This window comes from Myxocyprinus asiaticus, chromosome 48 (genome assembly GCF_019703515.2).
Source record: "Myxocyprinus asiaticus isolate MX2 ecotype Aquarium Trade chromosome 48, UBuf_Myxa_2, whole genome shotgun sequence".
Taxonomy (NCBI): domain Eukaryota; kingdom Metazoa; phylum Chordata; class Actinopteri; order Cypriniformes; family Catostomidae; genus Myxocyprinus; species Myxocyprinus asiaticus.
Window position 1 is genome coordinate 14914153 of NC_059391.1, and position 17334 is coordinate 14931486.

The window sequence follows — 17334 nt, forward strand, 5'->3', positions numbered from 1 at the left end:
AGAAGTACCATAGTTTGATTAATTGAAACATTGATCAGTTACATTGATCTAGTCGTAGTAATGTGGAGCCATCCATGGTTCTATACGGGTATTACATTTTACTACTAGTTTTCTTTCATGTGGTATAAGTAGTACAACCATAGTAGCCACAGGTAAACTATGGTTATGCAAGAACTAAATTTTCAAAAGGAAGTAGCAGAATTTATCTATGCTATCTCCAATACCTTGTGCATCCCCTAAAAATGTGTAGAGATGCTTTGCTTTTTCCAGCTCTATATTAGCTCATGTGACGGCAACAGGTGGCAGAATGAGACTGACCCAATTAAAACACAATCCTCAGCTCAGGGCCTCAAGGCAGCTTGCATTTGTGTGTTTCACTGATAAGTTACATGGAGCAAAGAAGCTGCTGTATCTGGCTTTTGTGCTGACATCCCCTGAAGCGTTTGGTAATGGCAGCCACAACAGGATATTTACAAAGGGTAATAAGCTCATTAACTGATTCAGCATGCATGTGGCCCTTTGAGTGTTATGCACCCTGCACTTTTTTTTCTGTATCATAAAGGGTATTTTAGAAAATAGGCTATTGTGTATGTAATATGTTGGATATGAGTGGATTTTAGTACAGGTGTGTGGCATTGACCTAAGAGAAATCAGAAAAATTACATTTTTGTTTCATTCTACTGTAAAAACATTCTGTTCTTACATATCAAGTTTATAAAAGAGCAAAACTACAAACAGCTTTTACATAATGGTACGCCGAAATTGAAATAAAATGCCATTTCCATTTGTAGAGATAACAATTAATTTGTAGTCTTTAAAGGGCTGATTAATCATCACTGATCCTCGCTAATTGTAAAGACCAGCTTGCAACTCGGTTTCAGCCGACAGAAGCTGTTCAACCATTCAAGATAATGAAACAGTGCCATCTTGTGGCTGGATGAAGAAATCGAGTTTACTTTTGGATTGTGGCACTGTGGATCAAAGGAATAGTTCAACCAAAAATGAAAATTATCTCATCATTTACTCACCCTCATGCCATCCCAGATTTGTATTACTTTCTTTCTTCAGCAGAACACAAACAAATATTTGTATCTATAGCTCTGTAGGTCCACAATGCAAGTGAATGGTGACCAAAACTTTTAAGCTTGCTTTGAAGCAATACAAAGTCAATTATTCTTGTGTTTTGGCGATACGCACGAAGAATGCGAATCACCAAAACACAAGAATAATGTGAAATTGGAGACTGATTAATAAAAATGACTTTGTATTGATCTGTTTCTCACCCACACCTATCACGTCACTTCTGAAGATATGGATTTAAACCCTGGAGTCTTGTGGATTACTTTTATGCTGGCATTATGCTTTTTGGAGATTCAAAATTTTGGTTCCCATTTACTTTCAGTGTGTGAGGACCTACGGAGCTGAAATAGTCTTCCAAAAATATTTGTGTTCAGCAGAAGAAAGAAAGTCATACACATCTGGGATTGCATGAGGGTGCGTAAATTATGAGAGAATTTTCATTTTGGGGTGAACTCTCTCTTTAATGTTTTAAAATGACAAAACTAAAAAAGGGTAAATTGTATTAAATATGCAAAGGAGATAAAACATTTTATATAATGTGTTTTCATTGTGGGAAAACAAAACCCTGTTATTGTTTGTGTATTACGTCATTGATTCAAGGGAATCTGTAATATTCATCAAAAAGATACTAAACAATACATTTAGCTAACATACACTTTATAATTACTTTTCAGGAGGATCCTTGCGCATGTCTGCAGGACCTGGCTGCCACTGTTGTATAGCCTTTATTAAAACTTCGCTATAAATAATTTAATTGCATCTCTATATTGTCCGTTTTGAATGCAGTATTAGATCATATAAATATTTGACAGACTGTGCGCGAGTGCTCTTATTTCAACTCAGCCACTGTAACAATGCGTACAAATCACATACAAATTATTGGCTTTCATTTCACCAGTAATCTGATATGAATATTCCTATATAAATTAAATGTGAACAAGGTGATATTATTTAATTACTAATTACTAAATTCATTACTAAATACTAAATACAGTATAACATATAAACGTTAGTATTATTCATCCTCCAGCCCGGTAGGCGGCGCTGCGCACTTCAAGTTAGTCTTTCACGTGAAGAGAAGTTCTTTTGAAAACGTCTTGAGCTGTAGCTGTTCAGAATGTACACAGTCATTTAAAAAGGTTTTACATTTATCATACATCTCTGACTGAAACATCTGCCGGATTATCTTTATCCTGGGTAAGTTTATCTGTCAACTGTGTTAAACACCGGGTTGATCCCGTTGTGTTGGCTTAATAGAGATAGAACCATCCCATCCACCATCACAGCTAGTTTATTGCTAGTAGTGTAACAACCTTTCTCAGTTTGAGGTTTAATTCAGGACGGGGGAGTCATGATAGAATATATATATATATATATATATATATATATATATATATATATATATATATATATATATGCGCGCGCCGAATGACAGCTTCAGTCACTGTTTACTTCCATTGTATGGCTAAAAGATACAATGAAAGTAAATGGTTACTAAGGCTAACATTCTGCTTAACATCTCCCACGGGTTTGGAACAACATGAGGATGAGAATTTCTAAGGGTCAGAAGTTTTATTTTCATTTACTTTAAAATAACCATTTCAGAGGAAATGAATGTTAAATGAATATTCGGGGTTCAATACAAGTTAAGCTCAATCGACAACATTTGTGGCAGAATGTGGATAACCACAAAAATTAATTTCGATTTGCTGCTTTTATAAAAAAGCAAAAATCCTGGTTACATTGAGGCACGTACAATGGAAGTATAGCTTCAAGTAAACAATATGTGTTAACATGATTTTAGCGTGATAATATCACTTACTAATCTTTTCTGTGTAAAGTTATATCCTATTTTACAACTGTGTTGCCATGACAACGTAACACTGTTAATCCCGTAATCCTGGTAAACAACGATTAAAATAATTTTACATCTTAAATAATACATACATTTTAACAGAATAATTAATGTAAGTGCTTTTATAAAATTATAATCTTAACATTTCTGCCTTTAAGCCCTACAAATATTGGCCCCATTCACTTCCATTGTAAGTGCCTAACTGTAACTGCGATTTGTGCTTTTTTTAAAGAAAAGGAGGGACGAGTCGAAATTAATTTTGTGATAATCAAAATTATGCCGCATATGCTTTTGATTGAGCTTAACTTGTACTGAACCTAGAATATTCCTTTTAAGCAGTGGGACAGTGCGTTTACACTTCTGTACTGTCTCTCTTTAAGATTTTGCATAATATGAATAGGATGTTTCACAAAAAAGCATCTGAATTGTATCTGATGGTAACTGATTTGTGTTCTGTGTTGTCCTGCTCTCAGGTCAGTTCATTGCTGTGCCCTTAGGCCAGCATTACCAATGAACATGTCCCTTGCCCAGAGAGTTTTCCTCACATGGATCTTCACGCTTATCTTCCTCATAATGCTGGTCCTAAAGCTGGACGAGAAAATCCACTGGAACTGGTTTCTTATCTTCCTTCCTGTCTGGACCTTTGATCTCATTCTCCTGCTCATGCTCATTGTCAAAATGGCAGGCCGGTGCAAGCCGGGGTTTGACCCTCGCAATGGAGCGGAGAACTTGAAGAAGCGGGTGTGGTACCTTGTGGCCATGCTGCTTAAACTAACATTCTGTCTGATGCTCTGTGCAAAGTTGCAACATCTAATGGACATCTTATTGAGCTTGGTTTGCATCCCTCTATGGGCGCTGCTTATCGGGGCCATGGTGGAGCTGGGGTACAATGTTTTTCACTTCAGAAGAGACTGAAAAATATGAACGGTACTATTTGAATTTCAAAAGAGAGATGGAAGTTATGATGCACATTAGTTTTTATTGTACGGATTGGTAAGGAGAAATCATCTAGAAAGTGCATGGTGTTCATTAAGAATGGAATATGGACAAATAAGAATGTACAGCTTTTAAAGCTCTTTTTCAGGAATTGCTTGATGTTTTCAGGTTGACAATGCTGATTAGCCTATACCTTACATGTTCATGATGGTGGTGAGTTTTCACTCAGGTGACAGAAATGACTGATTGTGAATATTGCTTAGAATATTTTATTACATTTTAGTAAAACACTAAGATCATGAGCAGCATACCTCTAACATGATGGACATATGCTGCTTACACACTGTTATTTTCAACTAGTACTGTAACTTAACATGGTGTCCTAATAAAAAGTATGTTTAATAGTGTATATTTCTAAACTGTTTTCTTTATCATACACAAATAATACAATTTATCTTGTGTGAGAGTGTGTAAACAATTAAAAACATAAAAATGAGAACATCCTTGCAATGAAAAGATACATATTTCTTGCCTTTAAACAACTGTTCTCATTTCCATAAGCGCTATTTTCAACCATGTTGTTTCCAAGAACACTGGCGATTAGCAGTTGTTCAGTAGGTAGCAAAATATACTAAACATGCAGAAAGTTAAAGGAATTTTCCAGTTTCAAGAAAAGTTAAGCTCAATTGACAGCATTTGTAGCATAGTGTTTTTTAACACAAAAAGTATTTTTTTCTCATCTCATAAAAAAATAAAATAATATTAATTGTGGTTACAGTAAGGCACTTACAATGGAAGTGAATGGGACCAGTTCATAAACATTTAAATACACACTGTTTCAAATAAATAGCCACAATATGTTAACATTATACATGTCAGCATGATTTAGTATGAGATTTGCTGATACAGCATTTACCGGCGTTGTGTCGTCATGACAGTGAAGTTGTAATATGACTTTAACAGATAAGGTTAGTAAATCAATTTAACACATTAAAATCATGTGAGACAAATGTTTGCATCTTGTGGCTAAACTTTTGAAACAATGTGTTTCAATGTGTTTTTTCAGTGTGTTTTTGGACTGGCCCCATTCACTTCTAATGTAAGTTCCGTAATGTAGCCAACTTTTGTTTGTTTTTTTAAATAAACGAGGGAGGAGTCAAAATTGTTTTATGTGGTAATTAACATTAGTCGCAAATGTTGTTGATTGAGCCATTGCAAAGTCTTTCTATCAAGTTGCCTAGAGAAGTAAAAATGCAACCCATTATTTCACACGTATGGACAAAGGTTTCCCGTATGTTCAATTTTTATATACTTACCTAAATGTTTCCTCAAGCATATGGCTGAACCCCAAATTGTATATTAACAAGTCCCCCTTTTTGCTGGAAAGAATGGATTGAGAGGGGTGTTGCTACACTTGGTGACCTTTATGAAAATGGAGCTTTGAAATCATTTGAAAACATACCACAGCAATTTGGGATTTCTAGGTCTCAATTTTTCAGATATTTACAGTTGCGCTATCTACTTTGTACTATATGTGGTGGTAGTACACTGCTTCCTAAAGCTACAGACACCCTCTGTATGGTGCTCACAGCCTTTGGAAAGGGGCATAAAGTGTCAGTGTCTATACATCGTTGATACAGAGTCTTGGTGACAGGGCCTTAACTGCTCTTAAGAGGTTATGGGAAAGAGATTTGCACTTGGTATTGGAGGATGAGGAGTGGGAAAGAATTCTTAAAAAAATGTTAGAACTATGTCTAGGGATGCAAGGGAACGCCTTATTCAGTTTAAGATTTTGCATTGTTTCTACTGGACTCCCTCTAGATTGTTTAGGCTTGGTTTAAAAGACACATCTACCTGCTGGCGATATCAGTTGGAGGATGGACACATAGCCCATGCTGTGGTTCTGCACTAAGATTCAAGAATTCTGGGTAAGAGTCTAGAATTTTATCTGAGGTTTTAGATACTCAAATTTCATTCTGCCCCAGACTATGTATATTGGGTGATGGGGAAGTTATTAAAGTAGGTGACAAATATACATAAAGCTGGGTCCAAATGAGTGTAATGATTGGCAGACAAATAATTCTTAGAGGATGGAAGTCAATTGGTGCTCCCTCATTTCAAGAATGGTTCTCTGAATTGGGCAGGGTGTTTATACAGTATGTGTGCATGGTGTCATTTTGGCATTGACCACAGGGATGTTTGTTGAGGGACAGGATGGGGTTGGGGAGGTTAAATAAATAATGGGGGTTAAAGTTGATTCTGTATATATATATATATATATATATATATATATATATATATATATATATTGTTTATTCTGTTTTTTTTTATACAAGAATCAATAAAAATTGTTAATAATAAAATTTATATTGAACCAAAGACATTCCTTTAAATTGTATTTATTAATTGCAGTTAAATGATTTGAAATACTTTTTCACATCTGAAGTGTCCAGGGTTTGTATTATGTATTTTTAATTTTTATTGATTGATTAATTCATTTTAAGTAATTAAAAGATGACTCTCTCACCATTTTAATAAAGTTGAAGTTTCCTCCTAGAAAGAGTTCTCTGAACAAAATATCTTTTGGGTGGCTTAAATATTTCTTTACAGTGTTTGAAAATAACATTTACTCAAGAATGGTTCTAAGTGTAATTTTCAACAATAGAGCTTATCAAATTCCTAATGAAAATATTAGAAAAATAAAATAAGTTACAGAGACAGTTACATACACAGCAGTAAAACTCAACTGTTAAAACATAACAAATAGTGATGATCACATTAAAAGTAGTATATCCACGTAAACACAATCATGAAATGGCCCAGATTTTAACATTACAGTTTTTAAGCGAATAAAAAATACAATATGCTACACAAAAAATACTAAACACTATGCATAATCTGTAAAGAGCACAGGGTGATTTATGTTTTATGCACTGCAACATTTTTCAAAACATGAGTTTACACTCATATGTTGTATAGCCATAACACACAAGAGTATACATTTATTTTATTATCTGTTGTATAAATGTAAATTCTGCATTATTTTTTAGCTTATTTTTTATTGGTAGTTTTTAAAATTGGTAGGTTTTAGTTTACATACACTACCAGTCAAAAGTTTTGAAACACTTGACTGAAATGTTTCTCATGATCTTAAAAATCTTTTGATCTGAAGGCATATGCTTAAATGTTTGAAATTAATTTGTAGACAAAAATATAATTGTGCCACCATATTAATTTATTTCATTATAAAACTTTTTGAAATTGATGACTTGGACCAAATAATAAAGAAAAGCAGCCAATAAGTGCCCAACATAGATGTGAACTCCTTCAATACTGTTTAAAAACATCCCAGGGTGATACCTCAAGAAGTTGGTTGAGAAAATGTCAAGAGTACATTTCTGCAAAATCTAGGCAAAGGGTGACTACTTTGAAGATGCTAAAATATAACATAGTTTTGATTTATTTTGGATTTTGTTTAGTCACAACATAATTCCCATAGTTCCATTTATGTTATTCCATAGTTTTGATGACTTTACTATTATTCTAAAATGTGAAGAAAAAAAAACAATTATAATAAAGAATGAGTAAGTGTTTCAAAACTTTTGACCGGTAGTGTAGTTTTTAGGTCTAATCATCATTCTGACCGTCTTAAAAGAATTTCTGTAATTTGTTGGGTAATACTCCATTGTAATATTGATCCAGGTGCCCCAAAATATCCCATTACGTACCCCTTTGTATTCTGTGTGATAATATTTTCCATTTAAGTTTGCTGACATGCATGCATCAAACCACCAGCCTGAACTGTAATATGCTCCACAGTTTCCAGAGGGATACTGGTCATTGTCCCTGTCTGGAGTGCTGAAGAGCTTCTGGTCATGATTATACTCCTTGCTGAACTGCATGGCATTACCAGCTGTACCGGAATAACCACCAATTGACAGACGGTATTGTTGGCTCTCATTGGCCACATAAAAGTGGTTATAATGGGCATATTCTTTGATCCCTTTAAAGTCTTCTAATTCTATTCGCAATGACATGTTTTTCGTCTCAGTCAGCCAGTGGATCTTGTCATTGCCAAGCCAAAACTCACCTGTTAGTTCACCAAATCCCCTCTTGTACTCATCCCATGTGCGATTGAAACTAGTGCTGCCATCAAAGTGATGCTGAAGCAAGGTCCATCCCCCACCGGAGGTCCCCATGTCACAGAAGACATGGAATGTGCTATTCTTTGATCGTGGTGTGACTCTGTGTACGCCATTCTTTCGTGTTTTCAGAACATAATCAGCACAGTCCTGTATAGGTCTTTTTTCTGTGGGCAATAAAAATTAGTTACATCACCCTCTGTTGATAAACATGCTATTACAATTTATAAACAACTTTAACCCTGTTACAATGAGGGAAGGTTTTACATAGAACATATTAAAGGGATAGTCCACCCTATAAATGAAGATTTTGTCATCATTCACTGACCCTTATGTTGTTCCAAACCCATATGACTTTCTTCTGCGGAGCACAAAACGAGATATCAGGCAGAAAGTTGGCCTCATTTCATTGCATCTGTTTTCCATACAATGAGAGTGAATGGTGACTGAGGCTGTCATTCTGCCTAGGTTTCATTTTAGAAACGATGCAAAAGATGTTTTTTCATTATTGCTGAATCTTTTACGCATCACAAGAATATTGTATGCATAGAGCATAAGACCACCTGGATTTATTTATACATGGTTTCAAGAGTTTACTTTGGGTCAAAATTCAGTCTCATCCTTAGCCCACTTGACTCCAATCATTAGTGGAGTGATTACAGCATTGGGCACAACATGAAACTGAACCTAGTATGCATGCCTCAAGTATGCATTGCTTTCGAGCCTTTTCTCATATAAAATAAAGATACCACATCCTGATGCATCACAAACAGGAAAGGCCTACAGCTGGTCCTCTCCCTCTCTATTCACATCTCACAAAAACCACAACATCTGTTTCTCAGATGAGGATCCATTTCCTGCAGCTGATCCTCCACTGATCCTTTGTAAAGAGAATTTTTGGAATCCTGTCCAGCACCAAGATATAGTAAAGGGTCATAGTCATAGAGATACAGAACATGTGTTTGGGTTAATTTCAGATTATATTATTTCCTGAGAATAATTGTCTGGGTCATTTTTACCTGAATTGTAATTTTGTTTTTGTCCCTGTTTAAACCCTGAAACATTGTATGTAATCTATACAAAAAGTCATATTGCCTGTGTCATTCCACAGTACTGCAAGCTTTGTGTCAAATAAACAGGCACTGCTGCCATACTGTAAATTTTTTTTTGCATGCCTAGATAATTAACAGGAGATGTGAATATGCCATAAATATTCTTGCAAATTGGACAGCAACCTTAAATAAACAAGATGGTTTCTCTGCTACAAAAAAAAGCAGGTTAAATCAGCCTAAGATAGTTTGCTGGACTTTTGGCTGGTTTTAGAGGGGTTCTGGGCACTTTTGAGCTGGTCAGGCGGGGATTCCAGCTTGCTGACCAGCTTAAGGCCAGGGTATACTTAACATTTCCACATGCCGTTCTGTCTCGCTCACACTCAGTCTTATAAAGTAAACTCTTGACCGTGAGCCCATACAGAGGGGTTCAACGCATGTGCTCTACGACTGCTTTGTTGTACTCTTTAGTACAGTCAAAGCCAGGCGCATGTTCATGCAATGCTCACAGGCGCGTACTGTCCACGTCTCTAGAAAAAACTGGATTGTATGCGGACAGTCCATGCATTGTGTGCTGATGACGAAATTTGCATCACACGCACTGTGTGCAAGACATAGCGACAAATGGATAACTGAAGTGAACTTTGGCCTTGAGGCTGGCTTAAGCTGGAGTTTTTTTCAGCAGAGTTCTTAGCTTGCTCTGTGCTTCGTCAAACATTGGCAAAATGTGATTGGCTTTAAAAATTCCTTACCTCTTTCAGAATCAAATGGAGGCCCATTATGTGTTGTAGGCTGTTTGGTTGGCATGGTGTCACAGTCATTGTGACAGGTGCTGTGGAGATTGTTTTCTTCCCGGTCTCTCTCAGTCACCTCATCATTGACTGCATTTGCTTTAAATCCCTCAGCTGTGTCCTCAGGGCTAAGTGAGAAAGGTTTTGACCCTTTTATTTCTTCAACATTTGTAAGCCTTTCCAAAACAACTGGAATTGTGTATTTTTCTCCATGATTGCCTTGGACATTGTCCACACTATTTGGATTAGACAATATCTCCCCTGATTGTTCTTTCACTCTGTCTTCATTACGGTTAATAGGCTTTAGTTCTCTTGTTGCTCCAATGTTTTCAAAGCTTATGGCAGTATCCTGCCTCACGTTTTTAACTGTTTCAACATGTGTCAGTTTAGGAATATTTTTTGTACTTTCTTCATGGTCTGTGTCCATAATAGAGACCGTTGCATCACTGGAGGTCATGAATGGATTTGCATGTAATATTCCTTTCATTAGAGTGGGTGTAGTTTGTTCTGAATTTTGGGGCATTGACTTTTTCCTCCCACTGCTAATCTTGTCCACTCCAATTGATGTTTCACCTCTGGTGTCAGCAGTTTCTAAGCTGAACTGCTTGCTTTCTTCGACACCAGTAGGTGAATTTGATGCCCCATTATGTAGAGAGTCTTTTAGATCCTCTTTGTTTTGATTCTCTGTACCATTCAGCATGTTTGAGATCATCTCTTTATCATTGCTGTGTTCTCCAGATCCGTTCTTACTGTGTTTAACAGTATCCAAATTGAGTATGTCACGTCCATGATGAGTCTGTCTCCCAGGTAGATATTTTGACTCTAAATTGGTGTTGGTCAACCTGTGATATTCCAATACGTTTGCCCCCGTCACCTGGATGGTGTCTTTAGTTTCTTCGTTCTGATCCTGTTTTTTAGTAGATGTTGCCCCAACACGTCTGATTAATTGAGTTGCTGTGCTTTCCTTTGTCTTGAAACCTCTATTTAGATTGTTTGAGTTTGGCTCAGTTTGAGAAGTTGGCCTTTTCCTTATGTAGCTTGGTTTTATCACGCCAGTGCCGTTTATACCTCTGCCTGAGATGAACAGTTTTGAACGGAACACAACGCTACCATTTCCTAATAATTTGCCATTAAAAGTGGGGTTTTTTAGGTCTCTAGATGATATCAAAGTTGTTGGGTGTCTGTCTGGGAGTTTTGTGGGGTTTGGTAAAACCTTTGTGATATTTTTCACAGACCTCATATTGTTTTGACTTGGTTCTTGGAACTTGCTGATGTTCCTTTTGCTGTTCAAAGTGAGAATGTTTAACCCCTCCTCCTCTCCACTTTTGGGTGGAGGTATTGAACTGGGTGTTGATGTTCTCCTTGATACATGGCCCAATACAAGTGATTCAGTCTTACTGGCCATAGTCCCTGGACTATCTGCTGATTTACTCTTCACAGTTGGGACAAGGGTGAGGCTCACCAGATCTGATTGGACCAAGGCGACTTGTCCATTGCTCAAGATTTCCATCTCAGTCCTTGCATTCAGTGAGTTAAAGTTGATTTCTTCTTTGGCTGCCTCTGAATATTCAACGTCAGTGAGCGTTCCTGAAGGATTCTGATCTTTAAGATCTGAAGTCTGTGGATTAGCCTTCCTTTCATTAAAGGTGCTATTATTCCTATCCAAAACTAGGAATTTTAGGTCCTCTTGACTATTCTCTGTTACTTTAATTGGGTTTAGAACCTTTTCATTTTGAACCTGTCTCCCTGGGAAAGATGAGTCTGATCTGCTTGCATTTGGACTAGTCTTTGCCTCGCTGTTAGTTATTAAGAGACTTTCATTAAATCCCACATGTTCATGCTCTTCTTTAACCACGTTTGGCTGTTCAACTCTGTCATTAACACTGGAAGTTGCAAACTTAGTCTTGTTTAGCTTTCTGGAGTTTTGTACCTCAACTATAGTTACTTGGCTTGCAAATTTCAGGCCTTGTCTGTGGTGTATTGGGGGAGTAAAAACAATACTCCCATCTTGTTTGTTTTCAATCTTTTGCTCGTCTGTTGATGAGGTTAGTCCACTGCTTGTTACAGGTTTTGTGTCTGCTATATAAGGGTTTGTTTCCTTTACCCGCACAATAGCAGTCCTCATTGGTGACAATCCAGTTCTTCTAGGCCCAGTTTTAACTGTCCTGTGCCCAGAATTTGGCTTCCTCACCACTGTAGTGTTCTTCAATCTGTCCTCATTGCTTACCTTGGCACCTCTGCTGTTTACGTATGTCTTTGGTCTCAGCTGTCCACCTACTCCAGGAAAGTTCATAACACTTTTGTTCTCAGCTGATGGGCTTAAATCCATTGTCTTAATGTTAGCATTCCCTGAAATGGTGCTTAATCCATTCGTATCAGGCGCATTCTGCACCCTCCTTCTCACTGTCAGAATGACACTGATGTTCTTTACATTTCCATCTTTGAGAATGTTCAACTGCTGTTTCCCAAGAGATTTGGGTTGTGTTGTTCCAGGAAGGGAGGGTTCAATTGATTCACCTAGTTGAGACTTCAGATCTCTCTCTTTTTCTTCAGTTGTAGGTAAGGGCACCTGTTTTGCCTCAAATATGTTCTCTGGTGTTTCTGAAAGGGACAGATTTAATATTTTCACATTTCTGCTCATCTCAGACCTCTGATTATTGGTTCCTTGGTTTACATCAGTCTTTCTATCGATGGTCAATCCTTGTCTTTCTAAAATGGTGTGATCCAACCTTTTCACACCACCCCTGATGGTTCCATCACTCTCTTGTGTGTCTCCTTGCGGTAAGGTTGATGTGACAATCCGGACCACTTGTTCTCCACTGGGAATGTCACTTTGTCTGTCCATTATGGTGATGTTACTCCTTGGACTTTGAACTCTTATTGCCACCTTTTCCTCTCTGTGATCCTTCAGTCCACCCCTCTCGACTATCTGCTTGTACTTACACTCCTGGCAGTCCCTCCTCAGCTGGTTCACCACCTCCTTTAGGTTCTGCAGCTCTTTGGCCATCTTCTCCAACTCCCTAAAAGGCCTAGGAAGCTGGATGGAGAAAGAAGGGAGAGTGATTCGGTAGGGGCAAAAGGTCTCCTCTTCCCCGCACTGCCCCAGGGGCTTCAGCTTGACCCCTGAAGCAGCGTCCTCGGACTCTGGGCAGCCGTCACATGCCAAAAAGGCTAACAGGCTCCCCCATACGTACAGCACAGCAATCCACATTGTGTCCTGTGTGGTGAGCAGGTCTGTTGCATGTGCCGAAGATCGTGACCGAGAAGGAACAGGAGGGGTTGGGGGACCACCTCCCTTTTGAAGAGCTCAGAGAGAAGCTATGCTTTGTGATGACTCTCTACAGAGGAGTGTAACACAGACTCCCAATCAAAGGGAAACAGCAGAACAGTCGTAGATGGCATAGAATATACTATTTATTTCAATAATATAAATTGCCTCAGTACTGTATCTTTGTGCCCCATTAGTAAGGTTGTTCAGAATGCACATATGGAATCTGTGTTTGCTTCACGGATTCATTATTGTGATGATTCCATAATTGGTGATGAGATGCAAAGTGAGTTTGTCAGCATTTGTGTATATATAGTCCCAATGATGAAACTGAATGCAATTTCATGATTCTATAAAAAAAAAGCAAATAATCACTTTGTTTTATAAAGGCATTGTTGAAACATTGATAACATTGTTTATGTTAAAATTGTTATTATTTAAATTATTTTTTCCAGTTCTGCTCATGAAGCAATTACTTTAGACATTATTCACTGTGTTTACTGATAAATTTGGTGACATTTTTCTAGCAATAACTGTTATTTAATTAAAATATTGTAAAACATTACACATTTTGCTCTTTTGATCTTGTATTATTTTAACCTTTTTAGTTTATTATATAGTACTTTACTGTTTGAAAGGGTATCATGATTGGGAAGTAGAATGTGATTATTTGTCATTGTCACTTATGCTGGCTGACCCTTGCTGTTTAATCAAAACCATCACGGTTATCTTCGATCTTTAATCTGGAACACACTATACATTCTCAATGCATTCAATGCATATGTAATTTACTTTCTCACATGTGCAGATATGCATATGTGAGAGAATTATGATGGCAGCAGCTTCCCAACATTCTGCCAATAAAGATGCATGCACCACACACATGCACATGTTCACCCAAGTCACTCCTTACAGAGAAGGTATCAGATAGTAAATTAATAAATGTAACTGTAATATAGTTGTAACTTGATATTTCATTGTATTTACATGATACTTCAAGGTACTTCCAAGAATACCATGGTACTGCCATGGTACATGCAAAAATAAAAAAATAAAAAAATGGAAGTACAATGGTAATTTTTGATACTTTTTGTAAGTGACAAAATATTCAGAACTGTGTTGTACTGCTTAAAATCCACAAAGTTCAGCATTGTTTGACCCTTTTTTCAATACATTCTTATGGTCTTATATATTTAAACTTCAAGTAATTGACTACTAGATTCTTTGAGAAGTTACAGTGCATCCGGAAAGTATTCACAGCGCTTCACTTTTTCCACATTTTATGTTACAGCCTTATTCCAAAATGGATTAAATTCATTATTTTCCTCAAAATTCTACAAACAATACCCCATAATGACAACGTGAAAGAAGTTTGTTTGAAATCTTTGCAAATTTATAAAAAAGAAAAAAAAAAAAAGAACACATGTACAGAAGTATTAACAGCCTTTGCTCAATACTTTGTTGAAGCACCTTTGGTACCAGTTACAGCCTCAAGTCTTTTTTAGTATGATGCTACAAGCTTGGCACACCTATTTTTGGGCAGTTTCTCCCATTCTTCTTTGCAGGACCTCTCAAGCTCCATCAGACTGGATGGGGAGCGTCGGTGCACAGCCATTTTCAGATCTCTCCAGAGATGTTCAATCAGGTTCAAGTCTGGGCTCTGGCTGGGCCACTCAAGGACATTCACAGAGTTGTCCCGTAGCCACTCCTTTGTTATCTTGGCTGTGTGCTTAGGGTCATTGTCCTGTTGGAAGATGAACCTTCGCCCCAGTCTGAGGTCCAGAGCACTCTGGAACAGGTTTTCATCAAGGATGTCTCTGTACAGTGCTGCTTTCATCTTTCCCTCGATCCTGACTAGTCTCCCAGTTCCTGCCACTGAAAAACATCCCCAAAGCATGATGCTGCCACCACCATGCTTCACTGTAGGGATGGTATTGGCCAGATGATGAGCGATGCCTGGTTTCCTCCAGACATGACGCTTGCCATTCAGGCCCAAGAGTTCAGTCTTTGTTTCTCATGGTCTGAGAATCCTTCAGGTGCCTTTTGGCAAACTCCAGGCGGGCTGTCATGTGCCTTTTACTGAGGAGTGGCTTCCGTCTGGCCACTCTACCATACAGTCCTGATTGGTGGAGTGCTGCAGAGATGGTTGTTCTTCTGGAAGGTTCTCCTCTCTCCACAGAGAAATGCTGGAGCTCTATCAGAGTGACCATCAGTTTCTTGGTCACCTCCCTGACTAAGGCCCTTCTCCCCCGATCGCTCAGTTTGGCCAGGCGGCCAGCTCTAGGAAGAGTCTTGGTGGTTCCAAACTTCTTCCATTTACGAATGATGGAGGCCACTGTGCTCATTGGGACCTTCAATGCTGCAGAAATTTTTCTGTACCCTTCCTCTGATCTGTGCCTAGATACAATCCTGTCTCGGAGGTCTACAGACAATTCCTTGGACTTTATGGCTTGGTTTGTGCTCTGACATGCACTGTTAACTGTGGGACCTTATATAGACAGGTGTGTGCCTTTCCAAATCATGTCCAATCAACTGAATTTACCACAGGTGTAATAGAAAATAATGAATTTAATCCATTTTGGAATAAGGCTGTAACATAACAAAATGTGGAAGCGCTGTGAATACTTTTTGGATGCACTGTATATATTCCAACACACCTTCGTTACCATCCAGCAGTTTTGTACAAACACTGATTTGAGTTTTGAGGTGTGGCTATCCCACATCAAACAGAGAAATTACATTATGCAAGATGTTGTAGCAGCAATATAAACAATGGAGCCATAGTAGTCCAGACATTAGGCAAGAGTGGAAAACAGTTCCTTCCAATTGGCTGTAATTTCATTAAAGAGCCCTCCCCAGTGTTTACAGTTTCAACCTGTGTCCAAACAGAATTGAGTGTCTCTCAAGTACCGACTTCACAATTTTTATAGTGCTTAGCGGTAATGTTGAACAAGCCAACTCCCAGTTTTATTAGTGCTAATCAGAAAAACCTTACCATTTATGGGTACTGTTTCTGTGTGGTGCCCGTTATGATGTCACTGTCTGAAATCCCTCTGGGATGGTTCTGCCCAATGGCAGTGTCAATGTCTATGTTAACATTGTGATTTTTCCATAAACCAGCACACACAAATATTTTACCGCCAGTTGGGTTCAAGTACCACATTAGCACCAGCCATTCAGCAACATTGCATCAAAGTGGTATTGGTTATGGACTGTATTGTGATAAAAGAACAGCCATGATCTACATTTAAAGGGATAGTTTATTCAAAATTGAAAATTCTCTCATGATTTACTTACCCTCATGCCATCCCAGATGTGTATGACTTTCTTTCTTCTGCAGAACACCAATTAAGATATTTAGAAGAATATTTCAGCTCTGTGGGTACTCACAATCACACACGTGCACAGACAGAACCCAGGTGGTCCTCAAGCACCTGTCCTTTTGGCCTCTGGCTAGATAAGTGCCCTTTTTGCAAGACATTTTTTAAATAATTTTATATTTTAGTTTTTAAATTTGGCCAATGGCATCAATTCTCAATTAAAAACGTGTTGTAATACCCGACAACTGCATTTGAGTTCTAATTCAGCGAGACCACACAAGCCCTTGCCCCTCCCTCTTCGACTTCCCATGTCACAGCCACCACACCACACACGCAAATCAAGCTCCCTGCGGAGCAGCATCCACGTCTCCCTGACCTGCCTTCATTGGTGACAGCCAGGTAACGATACTGTTTGCCCTAAGCTTCGGCATTGTTTTTCTTAAAACATCGCAATACAGGCAGACTAACTTAGGTAATAGCACTCCATTAAGATTAACAACAAGCAAGCTAGTCTGGCGCTGGCGTAAAATAGCGTTGTGATGCCGTCGTCAATGAAAAACGAGTGAACTCCGGTAGGCTAGTTCCTTTGTCAGGCAACTGAAACAAATAAATATGCATTACTTGGTTAATAGTCAATCATATTTGGATATCAGAAACGTTAGCTGACCTGTCACCCGTCACAAAAAAATGTGCAAACATATGATTCGTCCACTATTTACATGCTCATAGTGATTAGCAAAAGCTTTAAGATAGCTTAGTAAATTATTAATTCTTACTCCTGTGACACAACATTTACTGGTAATTGTAGACAAGCCAACTGATTGTCATTTCAATACAATAGTCCTGGGCCTTTACAAGCTCAGATTTGAAAGTTTAACATTTCATATAATTTT

At 38.0% G+C, this 17334-nt stretch overlaps 2 protein-coding genes across 2 annotated transcripts; one reads left to right on the plus strand and one right to left on the minus strand.

Annotated features, from left to right (window-relative positions):
• The first annotated feature begins 2139 nt into the window (after positions 1-2139).
• On the plus strand, positions 2140-4278 carry tmem60 (transmembrane protein 60). The gene is made up of 2 exons (XM_051692943.1): positions 2140-2277; positions 3409-4278. The coding sequence occupies exon 2, from the start codon at positions 3446-3448 to the stop codon at positions 3848-3850; it is 405 nt and encodes a 134-aa protein (XP_051548903.1). The 5' UTR covers positions 2140-2277; positions 3409-3445; the 3' UTR covers positions 3851-4278.
• Positions 4279-7437: 3159 nt separating this feature from the next.
• LOC127437759 (uncharacterized) lies at positions 7438-11538 on the minus strand. Its single transcript, XM_051692912.1, has 2 exons — positions 9815-11538; positions 7438-8180 (listed from the first exon to the last, which is right to left on the minus strand). Exons 1-2 carry the CDS (start codon positions 11361-11363, stop codon positions 7465-7467), a joined length of 2265 nt encoding a protein of 754 aa, XP_051548872.1. The 5' UTR covers positions 11364-11538; the 3' UTR covers positions 7438-7464.
• Between the last annotated feature and the right edge of the window lie 5796 nt (positions 11539-17334).

Bases quoted from the DNA above. Each gene is read 5' to 3' on its own strand.
- LOC127437759 (XM_051692912.1), bottom strand. From the start codon at position 11,363: ATGGAAATCTTGAGCAATGGACAAGTCGCCTTGGTCCAATCAGATCTG. The intron at 8,181-9,814 runs GTAAGGAATTTT...TATTGCCCACAG, and splicing joins TCCATTTGATTCTGAAAGAG to AAAAAAGACCTATACAGGAC.
- tmem60 (XM_051692943.1), top strand. From the start codon at position 3,446: ATGAACATGTCCCTTGCCCAGAGAGTTTTCCTCACATGGATCTTCACG.